General features: G+C 58.4%; 1 protein-coding gene across 1 annotated transcript in view; it reads right to left on the bottom strand.

The window, feature by feature from the left end:
- The window catches only part of PPP1R9B (protein phosphatase 1 regulatory subunit 9B), a 49,183-nt gene that overhangs the window by 5,662 nt on the left and 21,130 nt on the right, over positions 1–22,391 (bottom strand). Inside the window, exons 2-7 of the mRNA XM_073325565.1 lie at positions 20,684–20,816; positions 17,374–17,494; positions 7,137–7,241; positions 4,596–4,731; positions 2,230–2,382; positions 577–630 (exon numbers count right to left, since the gene is read on the bottom strand). Coding sequence (XP_073181666.1) covers positions 577–630; positions 2,230–2,382; positions 4,596–4,731; positions 7,137–7,241; positions 17,374–17,494; positions 20,684–20,816 — 702 coding nt within the window. The remainder of the gene's footprint in view (positions 1–576; positions 631–2,229; positions 2,383–4,595; positions 4,732–7,136; positions 7,242–17,373; positions 17,495–20,683; positions 20,817–22,391) is intronic.

Raw genomic sequence — 22,391 nt, 5'->3', positions numbered from 1 at the left:
TGTGTCTCTTTGGTGCTGTGGACCTTTGTCTGGTGGAGTGCGTGGTTGTGTGTCTGTGTGTGTGTCTCTTGGTGCGCGCTTGTCTCTGTGTGTGTCTGCTTGTGCGCTGTTGTACCTGTGCGCATGGCTGTGCATCTGTGTGTGTGCTTGTCTCTGTGTGCGGTTGTGCATCCTCGTGTGTGTCTTTGTGTGCTGCCTGGGTAGTTGCGCACACGAGTGTGTGACTATGCCTGCTGGGGTCTGTCTGTGTGCGCGTTGTGCACTATTGTGAGTGTGATGCCAGCGTGGGCGGTCGGGGGTCTCTCGTGCGGTCGTGTCTCTCGGCGTCTGTGCATCCTTGGGCAATGCAAACAACGGGGCAAACTGAGAGCGAGTGGGAAAGCAGAAGACCCCACGACAGAGCCGGGCTCGCGGAGGCCATGCCGGGTAGGGGAAAGGAGGGAACAGAAGAGTGGGGAGATGCCAGCAGCCCAGTCTGGCCGGGATCCTGCGGGTGAAGCCTCACCGGACCAGGGAGCCCAAAGAGGGGACCCCCGCCCCCCGACACACACACACGGTCCCTTCTTCGGCGCTTACCTTCCTCTTCAGCTGCTGGATCTCGGCCTCGGTTACGGCGTGTTTGATCTGGAGCTGACAGAGAGTAACAGAGCGGTTACTCCCCATGTGCAGGGAGGTCCCAGCCCCAGCCGCTGCCCTGGCGCCCTCAGCCCCGGCCACGTGCAAGCAGTAAATTTCCCTGAAGCTTTCCATTCGAGCCAAGGTATGAACCCCGGAGTCCTGGCAACACCCTCACCAGGATACATGATGTGGTGCTGCAGTGAATCCCCCCCCCGACACGCCCCGGTTCTCCTCCAGCCTAAACTGGCTTTGCAGTAACGTGACTCTCCTGACCCCAGCGGAGTGGCACCGGTGGGAGAGGAGAATCAGGCTGGCAAGACCAGACTGCCAAGGGCTCAGGGTCCACAAAAAGGTTCGGCACCCTCCGCGCAGAGCTCTCCTGGAGATCTGGGCTGTGGTGCCCGGTCAGCGTGCTGGGATGAGCTGTCCGGATAGTGTCAGGAGCTGCCCAGCCACCCCTCAAAGCCCTTGGGCCCTTCCCACTAGCCCGCGAGCCAAGGGAGGTTGTCGCCGTCGGGACGCGCCCAGCCCTTCTGCACTGGAGCTGAAAAAGGATCACCACCCGCTGGGCAGAACTAGGGCCGGTGCTTAGACCCCGCAGGCGGGGTGCGGCTGGGATGCCTTCGACAGGGCTTACAGACAGCGCTTCTAGCCACTAGAGGGCAACGTAACCACACGCATACAAATGATCACACGCATGCACCCCCCCCACTCAAACACAGACATGCACGCACACCCATGCACTTGTGCACCACACACGCACACCCACCCATTGACACACACATGCACGCACACCCATGCACGTGTGCGACACACATGCACACCCACCCATGGACACACACATGCACGCACACTCATGCACTCGTGCAACACACACCCATGTACACCCACCCACCCATTGACACATACATGCACACACACCATGCACTTGTGCAACACACACATGCACACCCACCCACTGACACATGCACACACCCCCATGCACTTGTGCAACACACTCATGTACACCCACCCGTTGATGCATACATGCTTGCACTTGTGCAACACACCCCCATGTACACCCACCCACCCATGTACACACACATGCACGCACACTCATGCACTCGTGCAACACACACCCATGTACACCCACCCACCCATTGACACATACATGCACGCACACCATGCACTTGTGCAACACACACGTACGAACACACTACCATTGACACATGCACACACCCATGCACTTGTGCAACACACACGTGCACACCCACCCATTGACACATACATGCACGCACACCCATGCCCTTGTGCACACGCACATGCATGAACATATACCCATTATCCCATGACACACATGCAAGTATGCACAGAAATCCTTGCTCTTGTGAATACACACACAGGCACACACTCACATACACTCTGACCCCAGGCACACACATGGACACATGCCTGCACCGATGCCCACCCATGCACTCATACACACACACATATGTACCCGCATACACACATGCACACAAGAATAAGCACACACTGATACACACACACTCACACTGGTGCCGTACACCCCTTCTGCCTCCCCCCACTCCGATTTCGGGTGTCTTTTGGGAACTCCCCTTCCCCCGTCTTTACCTCCTTAAACTTGTGCACCAGCTTCTCGGGGTCCATCTCGACAGGGGACAGCATGTCCTCGTTCTCAGCCAGTTCGAAGACCTCGATGGCCATCTCGCTGCTGGGGAACATGGGGCTCATCTCCTCGTCCTCGTCCGTGGCATATTCACCCGTCTGCGGACACAGAACCGGGAGCTATGGCCAGGTCCCTCCCCGTGATCCACCCCCAATCCAGCACGTCCCAGACCAGAGCCATGCATAGCGCCGGCAGCTACCCCCTCATCACCACTGCTGCTCCCCAGAGCCCCCTAGGGCAGAGCTCTAAAACCTAGCCCCCCCAACCCTACACTTAACCTGCAGAGGCAAAGGATGGCCTGGTGGTTTCTGCACTTGGCTGGCACTCAGGGGACCTGGGGTCTGGTCCCAGCTCTGCTGCTAACATCCTGGATTGCACACCCAGGGCACGCTGCTGCACCATCTGTAACATGGGGGGTAAGAGATCTGTCCTGCCTCTTCAGAATATGATGTCTTGGGGACAGGTACAATCTCCTGTCCTGTGTGTGCGTACAGCACCGAGCACAAAGGGGACCCAATCTCGGGTGAAGCATCCAGGCGCAACCATAATACAAATCATTATTACCTCTATTCCCACACTGCTGAGTGGCCAGGACCCATTGTACTAGCTCTGGTAATTGCTGGAGAACTCAACAAAAATCTCCCGAAGGCATTAGGCGGGGCCCCTCTTCCTCACAACACCCCCCGAGAAGCAGGGAATTCTGAACCCATTTTATAGGTGGGGAAACTGAGGCAGAGCTGGGACAAGAACTGAGGACATCCTGACGGTTAGCCCCATGCACTAGCCACTAGCTCAGCTGTGCACCTGCAGCGTTATCGATTCGGGCTGCAAGGCGCCTAAGTGGTTTAGGCACACCGCTCCAGTTGAAATGGAATTCAATGGGCATCAAGTGCCTAATTTCACTAGGCTGCTTTGGGAATCCCCACGGGTGTGCAAAGCGGGGGGTAGGGGCTGGCAGGAGAGAGTGGGGAGTGGTGTCTGTTGGGATCGGTCATGGGGTGTGGGGAAGGAGAAGGGAGTAGCTGCACCTCGACATGTCATTATTACCGGGACTCAGGAGGCCTGGGTTTGCCTGGCTCTGTCACTGGCCCACTGGGTGACCGGGGGCAAGTCACTGCCCCGTGCCGTGCCTCGGTTTCCCCGTGCATCACATGGCGATAACAATGCTGCGCTCCACCATAAAGTGCTCTGAGAACCACTGATGCCGGCGCTCGCTAAGAGCTAGTTATAATTAGACGTCGTGACAGTCGAATGGAGCGATTCCTTCGTTTTCCACTCCTTTCCCACACAACACAAACCCACCAGGAACCCTGCCAGGAGAGCCCATTAATCCTGGATGCTGCCACATTGCACAGCCCGGCAGAGACAGGCACAAGAGAGAGGGGCTTGCACCCCGCATTGCACCTTCCCTCCGTGGCAGAGCTCGGCAGCGTGTGGGAAGCTACCTCCCGGCCGGATGCCTGGCAGCATGCCCAGGGATTAGGACACTGAGAAGAGGGCAGCAGGGGCCTGATACTCCAATGCCCGGCACCTCGTGCGTCACTCACACCAGTGCAAAGTGCTTCCAGGCGGACTCGTCCTTTCACCCCCACTTTTCACTGGAGCAAATGACAACCTGAGCGGCAGGGCAATGCATCAGGCCGACGGCGTCTCATTGGGCTCCTGGTACACAGGCTAAGTGAGCCAGTTCTCCTGGCCCCTCCATAGCCCGGAGACAGGCTTTTGCGGAGCAGCACGGTGTCTGGGGGAAGCACAAGTATGAATGTCTGTGGACAGGGCAATACCTCCAGGATACGGCCAGTGGCCGGGGCGGAGCAGTGAATGGGGACATCTGGATTGGCATGGGCCTGGAGCCTGAATTCCCCTCTCATCTCACGAGACGGTGCCCCAACCAAGCTAGGACTCGGGTCCTTTGGGGGATCAGTGTGTTTGTTGGTGCACCTGCAGAGGTGGCAGTGTGGACTAGTGGGTAGAGCCGTGGGGCTGGGACTCAGGAGACCCGGGTTCTAGCTAGTGGGTCTCTCTTGCCTATGGGGCAGGGGCTGGCTCTCCCTCTGGGTATGGACAGCGCCTAGCACGTTAAGGCTCTGATTTTGGTTGAGGCCATTAGGCGCCACTGCAGAATAACTAAGTACGGGGCTAATTAGCACTGGGGCCTGGATTCCTCTCTGACCCCAGGGGCGGGGGGAGTCTCCCTCGGGGCCTTTACTGGAGCGGGGGAGGACGGGATTGCAAGGACACCAGCGCATCCTCCGGTCTCCAGCCCTTGCCCAGAGGCGACCGGGAAATGCCGCTCGCGCACTCCTCTTACTTCTTCGTCCTCTTCCGTGTACTGGGTGTATCTCTGCTCCATCATCTCCCGCTGCCACCGCTCCTGCTCCAGCGTCTGCTGGATTAACTGAGCGACCTCGCTTTGCTCGCCCGGCTTCTCCCGCCCGATCAGGAACCTGCGGCAGGAACGGACACCAGGCCAGCGGGTCAGCCTAGGACAACCCCCGTGCCCCGGAGGCACAGCTGCTGCTGCTGGAGCCCAGCAGGCCCCGTCCTCCTCCCGCGTGGGTGGGGCGACGATTCGCACCCGCTCCGCACCGCTCTCCACGCCGGCACGAGGGGCAGATCAGCAGGGAGCCAGGCCTCGAGCTTCGCCCAGCCGCTGCCTTTGCTGACCCCTTTCCCCGCCCTGTTGGACGGTTCCCCCGCAGGCAGCCCTGAGTAACTCGCCTCTTGGGGGAGTCTGCTCAGGGCTTTTAGAGGATGGTGGGGGGAAGCCGGGATTCAGGGGGCCAGGACTCCCCCCCCCTCGACTCCCAGCCTACGGCAGGGTCTCATTTCCTCCCCACTGCCCATGAAAGCCGGGATGGGAACAGGCCCCAGGGCAAGACCCGCTGGAATCTCCTTTTTGCGAATACAGACTAACACGGCTGTTACTCTGAAACCTGGAATCTCCTTGCCCACCTGACTGCAGTGTCCAGCCCGCTTAGGAGGAGGTGCAAATGCTGCCCCACTCCACGACCCCCCCCCAAATAAGACCCCCCCCCAAACAATCAGTTTGGCGCTCCCCGGGCCGTCTACAGCGCTGCCCCCTGCGTGAGCAGCGGAGCTGTTTGGGCTCCTCGACCCTGACGGACTCAGCCCCACGCGCGGGCGCGGAGGGACGGGCACGGGCTAGGCGGGGCCCGGTTTGCACTCTGGGCTCGGCTGCTCTGGCTTGACGTCGCTGCTGTGCCACGTTGGTGGGCGGGTTTATTTCAGGCCGATTATTTTAACAATATATATTTGAGAGAAAACATCCGGAGCCGGGTGCCGGGCGCAGAGCTAGGGCGGCCCGCGGCCCCTCGTGCTGATTCCAGCCAGGAAGGGCGGAGCCCGAGATGCTCAGGGCAAGATAAAGGGGTCAGCGGGGCCCTCCTGCAAAGAGCCCCGCAGCGAGGCGGAAACATCGCCAGCCAGTGCTTCCCCTCAGCGGCTCCAGCATCTCTCGCTTCCTCTTTTGCTCTCATGGCCTGCCCCCCCCTCGCCCCGTTCCTGAGGGGGACACTGGTTTTTCACCTAGCAGGCCCTTTGCTGGTTGTGGGAGGGGATCCGAGTGGCGGGCACGGGGTGCGATGGGAGGGAGAGAGGGGTGTGGGGGAGGTCTGGGATGTTACCCATGTTCTGGGATGCACTGGGGATGTTTCCAGGGGATATCCAGTGAGGGGCTATGGGGGGCACAGTGGAGTTTATGGGGCTATGGGAGATAAACAGTGGATTACGATGGGGTGCACTAGAAGTTATAGGAGATACGGGGTGGGATGTGATGGGGTGCACAGTGGATGTTATGGGGCTGTGGGAGATACACAGTGGGGTGCCATGGGAGAGATCTGGAGCTGTTTCGACAGGCAGACCCAGAGCAGGGTGTGTGGCAAACACAGGCACAGAGAGGGGATCCCTGACTGACACGCTCAGATCCTGGGGCACCGAGTCTGGGAGGGCAATGGAATGGGGCGTGAAATCCCACCCCCCCGCCCCATGCAGCCCAGCAGAGAATCTCAGCCATCGCCTGCCCTGGGCCCCGGCACCCAGGAGCTGGGCCCAAAGCTGGGGCAATCTCATATTCCCACGCTGGCTGGATTCCCCTCTCGCCCGCAGGCACAATGCCGCTGATGACAGCGTGGTCCCAGGGTGCTGGCAGGGCCGGGCCCACCTTCCTGGTGTTGGCACCGCGACCCCTTGGGATGGTACAAGCAGAGGATCCTAGTAGCGGGTGACAATCAAACCCAACCACGTTCCTGCCTCCAGTAAAATGAAACAGGCGGAGAATGGGACCACTCGGTGCTGGCTGGTATGAGCCCTTCCCAGCAGCCCGGTCACCTTCTGCAGAGTCAGAGTTCGCCTGTGTTAGTGTCGTTTACACACTAATGAGGGTGGGGAGAAGGGCAGGGCAGTTTAGATTCAACTTGGCCTAATGGCTCGGAGAGCTGTAAATGGTCCCCATGAATTGCAGTGGGAGGTGTTGACTCTGAAGTGTAACGATGACATTTAAAATGTTAACGGTGGCGTTGCTGATTGTTGACAAAGAAAAATCCAGCTTGTCTGGAACTGTGGGGCCAGGCTTTGGATAGTGGGTGGAGCCTGGCTAGCGCATCACCCCCTTTTATACCCTTCCCAATCAACTGGGGAGCAGACCCAAGAGAGAAGTGGGTGGAGACACCATGTTTACACCCAGGGGGCCAGATTAGGGAAGATCAAAGACTCAGCAGGAAGTGGCATATCCCGCACAGCCTCCTCTGGAGCGCCCGCCAGCAGGGCTCTGTGCGGTGTGGTCTGCTCCCCTGGGGCCCCCTGGCAAGCAGGCTGCACGCCGTTCCCCTACCGGACTCTACCCTTGGTGTTCCTCAGCACCGAGGCCGCGAAGCTCTGGGTCACGCCCACCAGGCTGGTACCGTCCACCTCCACGATGAGGTCATTCACCTGGATCCTAAGGGCGGGAGAAGGCGAGTGAGAGAGGGAAAGGGAGGGCAAGGTCTTTGGCAGAGGGTGCGGTGGGCTCGGGGGCACTGTTCCAGATCAGTACAGGCCCACGAGCTGTCTGACCTGATGGGGCCCTCCCAACCCCCCCAGATCTCTTGCCAAGCTAGGTCAGCCCATTGGCCCATCCAGACCCGTATCCTGGTTCCTGTTACAGGATCAGCCCACTGGCCCATCCAGTCCCCTATCCTGGTTCCTGTTACAGGATCAGCCCACTGGCCCATCCAGTCCCCTATCCTGGTTCCTGTTACAGGATCAGCCCACTGGCCCATCCAGTCCCCTATCCTGGTTCCTGTTACAGGATCAGCCCACTGGCCCATTCAGTCCCGTATCTTGGCACCTGCAATATGGGATCAAATCACTGGCCCGTCTAATTCACCGTCGTGTCTCCTGCCACACTGAAGCGAGCAATTCTCCGTGTAGTCTGGCACCCTGCCTCCCACAGTGCCCAGTTATGGATGTTGCACCAGAAGGCATAAAACCAACCCCCCCGTGCTGCCCTGTAGGGAGATTTCCTTCCTGATCTGTGCCAGGCTGGCGATCGGATGACGCCCTGAAGCATGAGGGCCAATTGCCCTTCCCAGATAGTGTAACTGCAGCTAACTCACCCCAGTGCTGTGCCATCTCCTGGGGTTGGCCCCTCCTCCCCACACTGGAAAGGGTTAATCGGAGATTATTCTGCGTAGCGGAAAGAGGAAGGAACATTCCTCCCCGTGCTCAGGAAGCCGGGGATGGCCAGTGCGGTGGGAGGAGGAAACTCTCAGTTGCTAGGTTAAGTGGCAGCCACGGAGCAAGGCCGCAGGGAGGCTCTGAGATGGTGCCAGGATGGTACTGGGCCCTAAGCCTGCCCGGCGGCAGAGGGGGTGAACCTGCCATCAAGCTGCGCCCCGCCCCGCACCCCAGCTATGCCAGCACCCCAGCTCTCTCCCACCGCCCTGCCTCACGGGGGTACAGCATCCTTGTGCCCCCTCCGCCTCTGCCACCTGCCCACCCCTCCAGGGAGAAGGGCATCTGGGAGCCCCAGAGCCCGTGGCCACAGGGGGAGCTGATGGGCAGGACGGCCGAGCTGGATTGCTCTGGTCTGGGAAGGATGTGTGGGGCGGAAGGAGAGCCTGCTCGGATGGGTGGGGGCGTCCCAGAACAGCCTCCTTAGGGGTAGGGTGTGACGAAGTGGGCCTGTTCTTAATGTTTCCTCCGAATAGTGTGGGGGTGCCTCAGTTTCCCCTATGCAGTTCTTAAGTATCTAGGGGGTGGGGTAAGGGTGTATGATCATTGCAGAGCCCTAGAGGGCCAGTGTGTGCAGGGGTCTGGACACAGAGAATGGCCGACACCCTGTTTCCTGGCAACTGATGGCCTGGGCCCTTCCCCACTGCAAGGTGAGAGCTGAAGGGTTGGAGAACAAAGGAATCAGGTGACCACCTGGCCCAGGAAAGGAACAAAGCCCAGAGGAGGAGGGGCTGGAGGGAGTTTCAGTTTGGGGCTGGCTGGGGACATGGAGTGAAGTGCAGACGTGGTTGTCTGGCTCACGGCCCCCCAAAATGGACCCAGCTGAGGGGTCCCGTTCTCTGCACCTGCAAGCTCTGTTTTAGACCATGTTCCTGTCGTCTAATAAACCTTCTGTTTTACTGGCTGGCTGAGAGTCACGTCTGACTGCGGAGTTGGGGGGCAGGACCCTCTGGCTTCCCCAGGAGCCCCGTCTGAGCGGACTCGCTGGGGGGAAGCACACGGAGGGGCAGAGGATGCTGAATGCTCCGAGGTCAGACCCAGGAAGGTGGAAGCTGTGTGAGCTGTGTGTCCTGAAGACAGGCTGCTCACAGAAAGGCGACTACCCCAGAGTCCTGACTGGCTTCATGGGGAGCAGTTCCAGAGCATCGCCCAGGGACTCCGTGACAACTGGTGGCAGCGGTGGGATGTACTGCACCCCGTGGATGGCGCTTCCTGCAGTAAGTGACTGGGGAGCAGTAACACGAAGGGGGATTGCCAAGGACCAGGCCTGCTGAAGGCTCGGAGAGGAGCGGTTTCGGGGGGCGGTTAACCCCTGGGAGTGTGTGACCAGCGAGAAGGACTGTGCAGTAACAGGGTTCCCCTGGGGATTGCAGCGAGCAGTCCAAGGGGTGGAGGAGTCTGCGGCTCGACCCTGGCAAAGAGGTGGTGACCTCGAGAAGGGCTGGCACACTAGGGGTTCTCCCTGGAAACCGTGGGGAGCTGAGAACACACGGGCCTGTGAGTCCACAACACCTTGGGAGGAGCGGAGTGATGGTCTGTCCCCGTCTCCTTAAGAAGGACATTGTAACCCTGTGCAAAAAGAGAGGGTTGAGCGTTGGAAAGTTCACCAAAGCACAGTTAATTGCGCAGCTGGAGGAGGATGACCGCTCTAAGGAACAGATTCCTGACCCCAAATGGGGCTATAGCAGGATCTGGGAGCAGCGGGAGTGGGAGCCAGGCATCCCCAAGACTCCTGTCCCCGACCAGACGAGGGTCTTCACAATCGGGTTCCCCATCGGGGGATCGGAGACGGACGGGATTGGAGCTGAGTCCGAGGGAGCAAGAGGACTGTGGGAGACAGCGAGAGCCCGAGAAAGAGCTGCAGAAGCAGCAGCAGCATGAACTGGCGGTGGGGGAGCGGAGGCCTAGGGGACCTCCCAGGGGTGAGTGGGGATAGACCCCGGGGGGCCAGTTCCGCAGGGAACCTCGAGACTAAATTGCTGCCCCTAGTTAAGGAGGGGGGGGATGTGGATGCCCACCTCACTGCCTTTGAGCAGGCTGGCGATTTGAACCAAGGGGACCCTGCGGAAAAGCCCCAGTGTCTAGCTCCCTTGCTGGGTCCCAAGGCCACAGACTCCATCAGCCAGATGGGTGGGGAGGTGGACAGGCTCCCACTCCTGATCCCAACCTATATGTCTGTGTGGAGTTTCCTGGGGCCAGGCCCCTCGGACTCCCAGTGGGAGCGGAAGGTGATGGTCAATGGGGAGACATTCCTGGGGTGGCGAGATCCTGGGACAGAGAGAACTGGTGTCAGACCCTGGGTGGTGCAGCCTCAGATGCTGAGGGGCTGCGTGAGCTGTGTGAGGGTCCCAGGGATGAAGCCCCTCGCCTTCCCTATGGTCCAGATCCCTGTGCAGACCCAGGAGGAGTGGGGCTGGCTGGTCGTTGGGGTGACCCAGGACACCAGCTGCGAGACCCTGTTGTGGGGTGACTGTGTCTCTTTGGGACAGGATCCAGGCCCTGTTCCTGTAACTGCCAAGGGTTTGAATTTGAATCCAGGGAACCAATCGGTGGAGAGGGAAATGGTCAGTGAAAATGCAGATGTCCTGGCTGGCAGCAGGGAGGAGCAGCTAGGCTCAGGATACCTGCCTGCCTGTAACCAGACCCCTGGGGCAGGGTGGGACAGAGAGATGCTCCCTGCCCCCTTGCACACAAGAGTGGGGACTCTCCCTGGCTCTGATGCAGTGAGGAAAGCAGGGAGCTCGCTGCCTACCCCCACTGGGACAGCCAGGGCAGCGCTGAGCACAGTGGGAGCTGAGACCCCAGCAGAGTGGGGGGAGACACAGGCAGGGCAGGGGATCTGTGGGGAGTGGCAAGGTGCTTGGTAAGGAAAGTTTGGATGAGCCTAGGCAGCCTTGTGATCTGATGGCTGTGTCCAGTCAGCAGGGTGGGAAGGCGAGGAGAGTGGAAGATGAGAGTCCCTGGACCTTACCTGTTAGCTGGGTGGAGAATTGGGACAGTGAAGGAAATGGGTCTCTGTCTGTCAGGGGTATTGACTTGCTTATGGAGGGAGCTACCCTGATCTCCAAGCAGTTGTCTGTGACCAGCCTTGTGTGCTGGGACAAAGGGAAAGAGATCCCAACCTGGGTGTCTGGTAAAGGAGAAAGTGTGTCCGGCTCTTCTTGGTCTGTGGAGCAGACAGAACGGGCCTTTCAGCCTGTGATGGTTGAGGGTCGTGCAGTTGTCTCAGAGTTGGTTCTGGATTCAGCTAAAGCCCAGGAAGGGAAGGGTCCTAAGTTTCTGTCTGCTCGGGAGAATGGCCCTGTAACTAGGTCGCATCCAGTTAGGGTCTATGTAAAATCCCAGAGACCAGACAATTCTGGTGCTTGTATTTTGCCTGTTGCTAGTGTGTTGTTGGGAAGGGTGGAGCAACTCTGTCTAATCAGGGTGAGATCCTAGCCAGGGCACAAGGAGAGCATGAAGGTGTGTGATTGTGTTACCTACTGAGGGTGTGGAAACCTGTAGCAAGAAGGAAAAGATTCCTGAACTTGTGTGTGGCAAAGGGAAGGAGAATGCTTCTGACCTTTTATCTAGGAAGTCTGTAAGTTTGCCTCAAAGGGGATTATGTAGGAATCCGCCTGATGGGCCAGAGGTGATTCTGGATGTAAGGGAGACCCAGAAAGAGTCTGTTGTTGCTCAGGAAAGTGTTCCCCTAGAGCAAGCCCTAGGTGAAGAGGGTAAGAGCAGAATTTCTGGGAGCGGTGAATTGTTGCATAGAGAAGCCCTAGGGAAAGGAATCCTCATGGAGTCTTTGCAAGCAGTTTACTGCAACTGAAGGGTGTGAAAATGATTTAATCAAGAAAGTTTCAGTTCCTAACAGCCAGAAATTTTCTGTTGTGAATGGATCCACTGACTTTCCTGTTGAAAGATCCAGTGTGGATAGCTTTGAGAAGGTCTCAGATGGAGTGAAAGCTGTTAAGAAAGGTACACCGTCCTATAACCAAGTGGCTGTGTTTGGCCAGCTTGTTGGGAGACAAGGTTGTGGAGAAAGGGATGTCTCCATGCTAGTTCTGTAAGTGAACAGTATGTGGCCCAGGTCAAGATGGGGGCCCTTAACCAAGAGAGCCCGAATTGCAGCCCTCCAGACTGGAGCACTCGGAGAAAACCCAATCCCAGTTTGACCCCCTGGGGTTTTGGGGTGGCCAAAGGGCATGGGCCGCAGAAACCTTCCCACATGCAGCCTGCTAGTGCTATCGACCACCCCCGACCTAAGGGAGGGCGTGAAACTGGAAGGGCCTGGTGTAACTCCTACCAAGGAATAGGAGAGATGCTGGGGCATCCATGGGAACATTGGTGGCTTCGAACTTCCCCAGGTCACCGGGTAAAGTGACCCCGCTCAGTTCGATCTCGAAGGGGGGAGAGATGTGACGAAGTGGGCCTGTTCTTAATGTTTCCTCCGAATAGTGTGGGGGTGCCTCAGTTTCCCCTATGCAGTTCTTAAGTATCTAGGGGGTGGGGTAAGGGTGTATGATCATTGCAGAGCCCTAGAGGGCCAGTGTGTGCAGGGGTCTGGACACAGAGAATGGCCGACACCCTGTTTCCTGGCAACTGATGGCCTGGGCCCTTCCCCACTGCAAGGTGAGAGCTGAAGGGTTGGAGAACAAAGGAATCAGGTGACCACCTGGCCCAGGAAAGGAACAAAGCCCAGAGGAGGAGGGGCTGGAGGGAGTTTCAGTTTGGGGCTGGCTGGGGACATGGAGTGAAGTGCAGACGTGGTTGTCTGGCTCACGGCCCCCCAAAATGGACCCAGCTGAGGGGTCCCGTTCTCTGCACCTGCAAGCTCTGTTTTAGACCATGTTCCTGTCGTCTAATAAACCTTCTGTTTTACTGGCTGGCTGAGAGTCACGTCTGACTGCGGAGTTGGGGGGCAGGACCCTCTGGCTTCCCCAGGAGCCCCGTCTGAGCGGACTCGCTGGGGGGAAGCACACGGAGGGGCAGAGGATGCTGAATGCTCCGAGGTCAGACCCAGGAAGGTGGAAGCTGTGTGAGCTGTGTGTCCTGAAGACAGGCTGCTCACAGAAAGGCGACTACCCCAGAGTCCTGACTGGCTTCATGGGGAGCAGTTCCAGAGCATCGCCCAGGGACTCCGTGACATAGGGTGACCAGATAGCAACTGTGAAAAAAACGGGACAGGGGTGGGGGGGTCATAGGCGCCTACATAAGAAAAAGTCCCCAAAAACGGGACTGTCCCTTTAAACACGGGACATCTGGTCACCCTACTAAGGGGAGTCACAAACTGTAAAGCCAGCCCCATTCCCCACTTTCCCCCGTCTGCCCCCTCAGGACAGGCCCGCGTCTCCCTCCCTTGGGGAGCGGCGAGGGCAGTTATCCTGGCAGCCAGGGGCCGGGCCCTGCCACAGAGGTATCCCTGGCAGCTCCCGGCTGGCAGACGGAGGGTGGACGCGGTTGTCGGACGTAGGCAGCCAAGTCGGGCGCTTGATCTTCCCACTGCTGAGACCGAGAGAGCTGGTGGGGAGAGCGGGATGGAGACCCCGCAGGCCTGTCAGCACTAGCCTGGCCTGGAGAGGGGCGCGGGGGCTTGGGCCATTCTCCCCTGGCAGCGGGAGCTGCTGGCTCCAGAAGGGGGAAGGAGCTGAGCCGGGATCCCTTGTTTAGGCCGGTGATGTCCCCTGGGACTGGGGGTGTCCATGCTATAAACCAATGGTGGCCCCCGGCACGGGCAGTGACATCCCTGATGGGGCCCAGGCATCAGGCAGCACTGGGGAGCTCTCATGAACCCCAATCCCGGCCTGGGATCCCCCAAACCGCAGCCTGGGATGTTCTCTCACCTCAAAGCCCTGGCCGGGTCTGGCCCTGCCCCTGCCCCTGCCCCACAGGTGGATCCGGAACATGCATAGAGCTGTCACCGCTCCGGGCAGAGAGCTCCTGCCTGGGGCCAGGAGCTCACACTCCTTACCAGCCACTTTGTCCTGTCTGCATCATTAACGCTGCTCGGGGCCCAGATTTCTCCAGCCGCCCCCTGTCTGCACCCTGCTCTTTGCATGCACCCGCCCCCCGTGCACAAACACACCCATAAACACAACAGACACGCCCTCACACAAAAACCCGCACACCCATGTGCAAATGCCATCAGCCATAGTCCTGCTGCTTTTAAGCACCAGGTCAGAGCCCGACTCAGGTTTGGCCCGGGCCAGGCATGGAATCACAGAATCGTAGGCCTGGAAGGAACCTCGAGAGCTCAGCTAGTCCCATTGCCTGCACTCATGGCAGAATAAGTATTATGTAGACCAGGGGTGGGCAAACTACGGCCCATGGGCCATATCCGGCCTGCCAGCTGTTTTGAGCTGGCCCTCGAACTCCTGCTGGGGAGCAGGGTCTGGGGCTTGCCCCACTCCGGAGCTCCAGCAGGGGAGCAGCGTTGGGGGCCATTCCACGCGGCTCCCGACAGCAGTGGCATGGCCCCCTCTGGCGCTCCAATGGGAGCTGCAGGGGCGGTGCCTGCGGACGGGGCATCGTGCAGAGCCACCTGGCCGTGCCTCCGCCTAGGAGCTGGAGAAGGGACGTACTGCTGCTTCTGGGAGCTGCTTGAGGTACCTGCACCCCGGAGCCTGCACCCCTGAGCCTCTCCCCATGCCCCAACCCCAGCCCTGATCCCCTTCACACCCTCCAAACCCCTCAATCCCAGCCCGAAGCACCCTCCTGAACCCCAAACCCTTCATCCCCAGCCCCACCCCAGAGCTTGCACCTCCAGCCAGAGCCTGCACCCCTTCCCACACCCCAACTCCCTGCCCCAGCCCTGATCCCCCTCCCGCCCTCCGAAGCCCTCGGTCCCAGCCCAGAGCACCCTCCTACACCCCAAATTCCTCATCCCCAGCCCCACCCCAGAGCCCGCACCCCCAACCAGAGCCCTCACCTCCTCCCACACCCCAAACCCGATTTTCTGAGCATTCATGGCCCGGCATACAATTTCTATTCCCAGATGTGGCCCTCAGGCTAAAAGGTTTGCCCACCCCTGATCTAGACCATGACAGAGCCAAGCTGAGTGAGTGGCGTGGTGACCTGGCACTTGAAATGGCAGTCCACAGCTCCTGCCTAAAGGGGTACAAATGTATATTAATACAACTCCCCTGACATACATACACAGAAACACACAACATAACACGTACAGAGAGCCCCACTGGGGGCACTGACGTTTGTGTCTCCATTTTAAACGACGTTTCCCCTTTGCTCTGCAGAACCTTCATTGTGAAACTCGCTGTGATTTCCCAATGCCTGCTGGTGTGTTACACAAAGGGACTGATTCTGTCTCTGGGCTAGATCCTTCGTTGTCCCCGTCCCTCGTTCCACCGTGGACCCCAGTGAGAAGCGAGAGCTGGCCTACCTGCAGTCACCCTGGTTCTGCACCAGTTTGGTCAAATTGGTTGTGATTGTGTTTCTGAGTATATGTGTGTGCGGGAGCGAAAGTGGAGGTGTTGGAGCATGAGCGTATCTTTGTGTGTATGTGTGCGCATGCGGGTGTGTTTGCAGTGGGGGTTTGCATGGGTTTCTTAGTGTATTTGTACATGGCTCTATGTGTTTACTTGCAAATGGGGTGAGTGTATATTGTGTGTTTATGTGTTTGTGTGTGTTGTCTACTGGTGTGTGGATGAGTTGCCATCACTTTATAGCTGGCCTATGTTGGTTCAGCTTTACCGGTTCAAACTGACCCCATTATAAGTTCAGTTTAAATCCATGTCAGTGTCCCCACACAAAGTAGCACTGAAAATTTTGCGAGGCAACCAGCCTGAGTGTTAAATGCCAGAGATCAGAACATACCCACTTTGCAGGGGTGTCAGTGGCAACCCAAATTGCCAGGGAACGGAAAGTCCAGCCGAGACCCTCCCGCATTTGATTGTTTGGGCTGCACTGAAGCAGGCTGGGAAAAGACTGTCTGATTGTGCTCTCCCTAGAGACCCTTCTGGGAGGGAGTTATGTGAATTGTGAAGCCCTCCAAGTCAGCAACATTGAAATGAATACAGAAATCCGTTACAGATGCAAACAACCAACACACAGACACGTTCCCCGCAACTCACCATGAGCACATGGAGAAGACGGTGTGCAGCACACAGTAACACAGAGACCTACAGACTGCAGTGCGGAGTCTTGCAGGACTTCTCTTTCTGAAAGCCCCACCGCCTGGAGTCAGGTGTTTGTGTTTGAATCTCATTTTTAACAACAACGTGAATTTCTAGCTCCACTGGTGACAGAGAAGAGCTTGAAAATGCTACTCTCGCCCCCTAAAGCCTCGAAACAAGGAGGCTAATAAGAAGCCCAAAATAAGAAGATTTTTTATTTTGTAAAAATCTCATGACTTCAAAGCCAATTTCATGCTTTTTGGAGGCCTGATGGTGATTTTGGAATGCTTGGGGGTTGGCAATTCTGCATCCACAACTACACAATCAGCACTCGGGCTTGTCTACTATGCCAATGGTACACAACTCAGACTGCAGGCAGAAGCAGCCTAGGCACAGAGAATAATTAACGCAACAGGGCATTGTTAGCAACTCATTTGCAACTCACAAGCTCCACACACACAACCACTGTCACACACACACAGAGTGCTTCATACACAGCAACACAACTAGAACACACAATGCGAAAAGCAGCATGTGTACACACACACTACAAAGCTAAATAAAGAGCAATGCAAAGCCAAGAGATACAACAATAGCCAGCCCACCCCTTCACACACACACACAAACCACACCAGCAGACTGGTGTGCAATATAGACAAGCTCCCAACCACACTCTTATGATCAGTTACAAAATACACAAAGTACTGTCTGCAGCCAAAATGTCGATAATTCCAAATGGGAGAGCCTGGGACTAGAGTAGCTGGGAGCTCCCCCCACAGCCAGCGCTCCTGCCGGGATCCTTACAGCACCCCCTACTGGGAGAGGCGGGGACTGGAGTAGTCAGGAGCTCCCCCCATGGCCAGTGCTCCTGCCCTGATCCTTACAGCACCCACTGCTGGCAGAGGTGGGGACCAGGGTAGCCATGGCCAGCGCTCCTGCCCTGAGCCTTACAGCGCCCCCTTCTGGGAGTGAAGGGAACAAACAGACTGATAGTAAAGCATGTGTGTTAGAGGGGGCAAGGGTCCATGTATTCTGGAGCTGAGCATTACAGGAGGATGCTCAGTTTTGGGATTCAGACTCTCATGAGATCTGGATTCAGCTCCTAGACCCGCCGCCAGCCTCTGTGGGTTTGATGCCAGCATCGCTGGGCGAGGCTCCCCGGTCTATGCTAAGTAGGGGGTCTGGCGAGAAGACTCCAGTGTTCCCTTCTGGCCTGAGAGTCTCTGACTTCACCGGGCTTACCTGCCGTCCCGGTGGGCCGCTCCCCCATCGGTCACCGTCTTGACGAAGATGCCGAGCTTCTCAAGGCCCATGTCCGCTCCGGCACCCATCCCGATAATACTGATTCCCAGCCCCTCGGAGTCTGCGAGAGAGAGACCCGTTGTCATCACGGGTCGCGTGGGCCGCCGCTGGGGGACTCCGAGCCAGGCCAGCACCCTCCCCTCTGTCCAGTCACCCCAAGAACCACGCCTGGTGAACAAGGGCTGACGAGCACTGGGGCAGCAGGGATGCACCCGCTGCGGGACGGGCAAATGCCAATGGAAGGGGCCTGGCACAGAGGGCTCCTGCGCTTGCCAGGACAGGCCCCGGGGGCAGGAGGAAAGCGAGGAAGTAGCAGGAGAGAAGAATAGTGTTTATTACAGCGAGAGGCAAGGACAGATGGCAGCTAAATTACGGGAGGCAGCATGCGTGGGAGGGTGAATGACTGTGTGAGAGAAAGGAAACCAAAGGAACGAGTCAATGTGAAGAAGAGCGCCCAGGACGGGCACTGCCAGATCACACCTGACGGCACATCAAAGCCCCATAGCCTGGCTTCCCTGCAACATCAGAGTTTGGGGCCAGCTAACCTGAGTTCTCACTTCCTGCCATACCGGCTTCGCACCCAGGCCCAGCAGGGCGGGTTGGCCTAACTCATAGGGCTGAGCTGGGAGACCTGAGTTCTATTCCCCCTGCCCCTTGCCAGGTCTCTCGGCCCACCCTTTGTCTCTGTAGATTGTAGGGGTTTGGAGGCAGGGTCCTTCTCTCACTCTGGATGTACAGCGCCCAGCACAGTGGGGCCCTGGTCTCAGCTGGGGCCTCTGGGGTTTACCGTAAGACACGTCACAACATTCGTTTCCATAGCCCGACGGGATCCAAACACTGGCCCATCCAACCCAGTATCCTGCTTCCATTAGCAACCCACACCTGATGCTTCAGAGCGAGGAGAGACTTCCCGCCCCCTGGGCATTGCGCCTTGCCATGCTGCGCCCCGCCTTCCTTGCCAGGCAAATCCCCAACCCCCAGGGGATCGGCTTACGTCCAGAAACACATGGCTTAGTGCCCCTGGTGGCACGGATCTTAGCTAATCGACCAGTGCTGCAAACATTCTCCACCCCTCTGAGCTCCTGCTGCGCAGTGACACAGGTCCCGCCAGCCTGGGATGGCAGCATCTCCTCCAGCCTCCTCCAGCCTCACCAGCTGCTTGGTTCCCCCATGCACCCCTTGCTGTGGACTGATCCACCAAGGAGCCTCACCAGCTTCCTTCCCTTAGTCAAGCCCCCTCAAGTTTGTCTTCCTCCTGGGATCTTTCACACGCGAGTCCCACCCCAACCTCGAACCCTCTTCCCTGTCGATCCCTCCCAGGGCGAGCTCAGCGCTGAGAGGGGGAGGCATCGACACACCACACACGGGGGCTTGGCAACGTGCTGTCTCTCTCCCGTCTAAAGCACGGCAGCATCCTGTTTGCGTTCGTACCAGCTGCTGTCTGCTGGGCAGACGCCTTCTCTGAGCTACCCTGGCCCCACCCCGGCCTGCTTCTCAGAGCATCCTGCAGGGGCAGAGAGGAGAGCTTTTCACTAGTGCATTCACTTACACTCAGTGAGTGGGTGTGCACAGTATGTGTGTGAACTGGAGGGGGTATGCATGAAGGGTACGTGTGTGAACTGGGTACGTGTGTGAACTGTGCGTGCAGTGGTGTGTGTGTATGAGTGAGTGTGCAGGGTATGTGTGTGAACTGGGGGTGTACAGTGAAATGTGTGCATGAGTGGATGTGCACAGTATGTGTGTGAACTGAGGGGTGTGTGCGTGCAGGGTATGTGTGTGAACTGGGATGTGTGTGAACTGGTGTGTGTATGAGTGAGTGTGCAGGGTATGTGTGTGAACTGGGGGGTGTACAGTGAAATGTGTGCATGAGTGGATGTGCACAGTACGTGTGTGAACTGAGGTAGGTGTGTGAACTGGTGTGTGTGTGTGCAGTAGTGTTTGTGTATGAGCGAGTGTGCAGGGTATGTGTGTGAACTGGGGGGTGTGAATGCATGCAGGTGTGTGTGGAGGGGAACGTGTGCAGATTGGCGTGCAGCCTGCGTGTACGCACACAGGAGGGTGTATGTACAGATGTTTGTGTATGAATGAGTGTGCAAGGAGGTGTGTATGTTTGACTTCTGTGTGTGTGCACGCAGCCACATGCATGCAAAGGTGAGTGTGAACTGGTGTGCAAGAATGTGTGCGTGTCCACATGTGTGTGAATTAGTGTGCCGGGGTCTGTGTGTGTTTGAGAGAGGAATGAGTGTGCACGAGGCTGGGACAGAGGCTGTGTCTGAGTCACTGAATGCTTTGAGTGCATGAAGGGAACGAGTGTGTGAGATGAACACGTGAGAACTGCGAACGAGTGAGTAGCTTTGTGTGAGTGGGAGGGATGAGGGGGTGTGGATGAGGGGGTGAGTGCAGGGAGGCTGGGTGTGCACATGTGCACGAGGGGATGTGTGCCAGAGTGTGTATGTTGGATGAGTGTGTGAGGTGGTGTGTGCAACTGTGCTGGGGATGAATCAGTGAGTAGGTGGATGGGTGTGTGTGCAAGTGTGTGTATGAGTGTGCGAGTGCATGGGGGAGTGTGTGTGTGAGTGTACACGTTCAGGGTGGAGTGTGTGTGTGCGAGTGTATGTGGGAGTGTGTGTATGAGTGTGCGAGGGCATGGGGGAGCGTGTGTGTGAGTGTACACGTTCAGGGTGGAGTGTGTGTGTGCGAGTGCATGGGGGAGCGTGTATATGAGTGGGCAAGTGGATGTGGATGAGCATGTGGGGGATGCGTGTGTGAGGGGTGAATGTGCGAGTGCGTGGGGGATGAGCGTGCAAGTGTGGGGGGGTGTGAGTGTAGGGGGATGAGTGTGCGGGTGTACGTGGGATGAGTGTGCAAGCGTACGGGAAGCAGAGGCCCCGCTGTGCCCCAGGTCAGATGGAGCAGCGTGAGGCTCACGCCCAGGCCCTTTCAATGCAGCTCTGGCTGCGCAAAGCAGCCTGTCCCGGGTCACAAACGGCCCTGAGACTCGCAGGGCCCCCCGGCCGGTGGAAGGGCTCCCCACCTACCCGCTCCCCCCCGCCCGGCACTGTGGCTATTTTCTGCACCCACGGGACGCCAGGCAGGTGTGAGAACAGCTGGCTCCAAGCCCCCCTCAACCATTCCCCCCATCCTAGCCCCGAGCCCAGGGTTGGGGTCACTGAGTATCCGGCCCTTAGCCTCCCCAGTGCCAGCAGGGAGAGCCCCCCGCCCAGGCAGTGCCAGCCTCTCCCTTCCTCACCTTTCTCCAGCTCCACCGGGAAGAGGTCTAACCTCTCCACCCGCTTCTCCAGCTCGTACTCAGCCGAGGCAGCCATGGGGTCCACATCCTCGTTCCGGCGGTCGTAGTCCTCATTGGAGTAGGTGCTGAATACCTGCATGGAGCCGGGGGGTGGGGGTGGGCGTTAGGGGTGCCTCCGGCGAGGGGGGAGCCGGGGAGGAGAAGGCACCCGGCACCCCACTGGCAGGCGAAGGGATGGCTCTCTCTTCCCATACATCCCTACAGCAGCTAAGCCTGTGGCCCCAATCCTGAAGCTGGGGTGTCCCGTGGCCTCAGGGCCTCATAGCCCCACAGAGGTGAAGGGCTCCCCCCAATTACAAGGACCGAAGTGTCACCGTGGCAACCTAGCGGGAGGCTGGGCCTTGGGTTTAAGTCATTGGCTGTGGGGTTAGCTCCCGAATCCCTGTGTGGCCTCAGGCTGATCCCCCCATTTCTCAGACGGGGTTCTGTGAGGATAAAGCCCCCATCTCCAACGAGTGTTTATATTACCAGAGCGCCTACGGGGCCCAGCTGAGATCCAGGCCCCGTAGTCTCTGCCGCCAGGAGCTTACAATCTAACGGGACAAGGGCGACAAAGGGTGGGAGGGGGAACGGTACCACTGCGAGATGGCCTGGGTCCTCAAATGAATTCAGGCTCCTAACGCCCATTGACACCCTGGAAATCAAGGCGCCTGGATCCATTGGAGGACCTGGGCTGAAGTGACTTGCCCAAGGGCAGAGCCTAGAATAGAACCCAGGTGTCCTGGTTCCTCCCCATGACGCCGGGGCTCCCAGAATGCGGCGGACTCAAAGCCCCCAGGGCTTAGCTGGATTCACAGCGACCAATCTCCCCACTGCAAGCTGCCCTTCCAATGCTCCGAGGCTCCGGTTACCAAGAACCCATGTAATCATGAATAAATTACAAGGCATTCTCCTCCCGGAAAGCCACCAGACCCACGTCTGTAATTACAATGGGAATGGGATCACCCGGCGGTACCGGAAATTCTCCTCCTGCTGCGTCCCTGGGGGCACATGGCTGCCCCCCCCCCGGCACCGTGAGCCTGCCAGCCCCATGCCACCCAGGGGCGGGGGCAGTGGTGCGTATGAATGAGCCTGCAGGGCACCTGTGTGCCCGCGGTGTGCGACAGGCTGATTGGCTGTTCAGGGGGCAGCTGGGTGTTTTAGGCAATGCCAGCAGGTGGATCAGGTTGCAATGTGGGGTTGCGCAGAGATGCCGTATCCCCCTCGCCTTTTGCTTGCAGGCCTCACTTGCACCATGCAAGGGCCCTGGCTCCTTCACCCACAGCAGGGGCCTCGCTTGGCGTCCATCCCAGCGGGCTTTGGGTCCCCCAAGTAGGGGAGCAAACAGCTGAGGGGAGACCAGGGAGGGCCCCTGGATCCCCTCACCCCCTTTAGCACAGACACCCTTGAGCTGAGTGAGACACCCACTGGACTGAGCAGGTAGAAATCAAGCCTCCACCCACCTATCCAGGCAAGTCTACCAATGTCAGGGGTTCCAAGCACCTGGTTGGAGGTCAGGGGACACGAGCTGCGTCCCTCCATTAAGGACCGAGGGGCTAAATCCACCCCCAGCACGCCCGCAATCTTTCGTCTCCACGGCACCCAGATCAAGAGGGGAACCGTCATATAGGGCAGGTGGGAATCCCGCCTGCAAGTCCCACCCCAGCTT

Source organism: Lepidochelys kempii, chromosome 27 (assembly GCF_965140265.1).
Source record: "Lepidochelys kempii isolate rLepKem1 chromosome 27, rLepKem1.hap2, whole genome shotgun sequence".
In the NCBI taxonomy this organism is placed as follows: domain Eukaryota; kingdom Metazoa; phylum Chordata; order Testudines; family Cheloniidae; genus Lepidochelys; species Lepidochelys kempii.
This window is presented reverse-complemented; position numbering and strand designations above follow the sequence as displayed.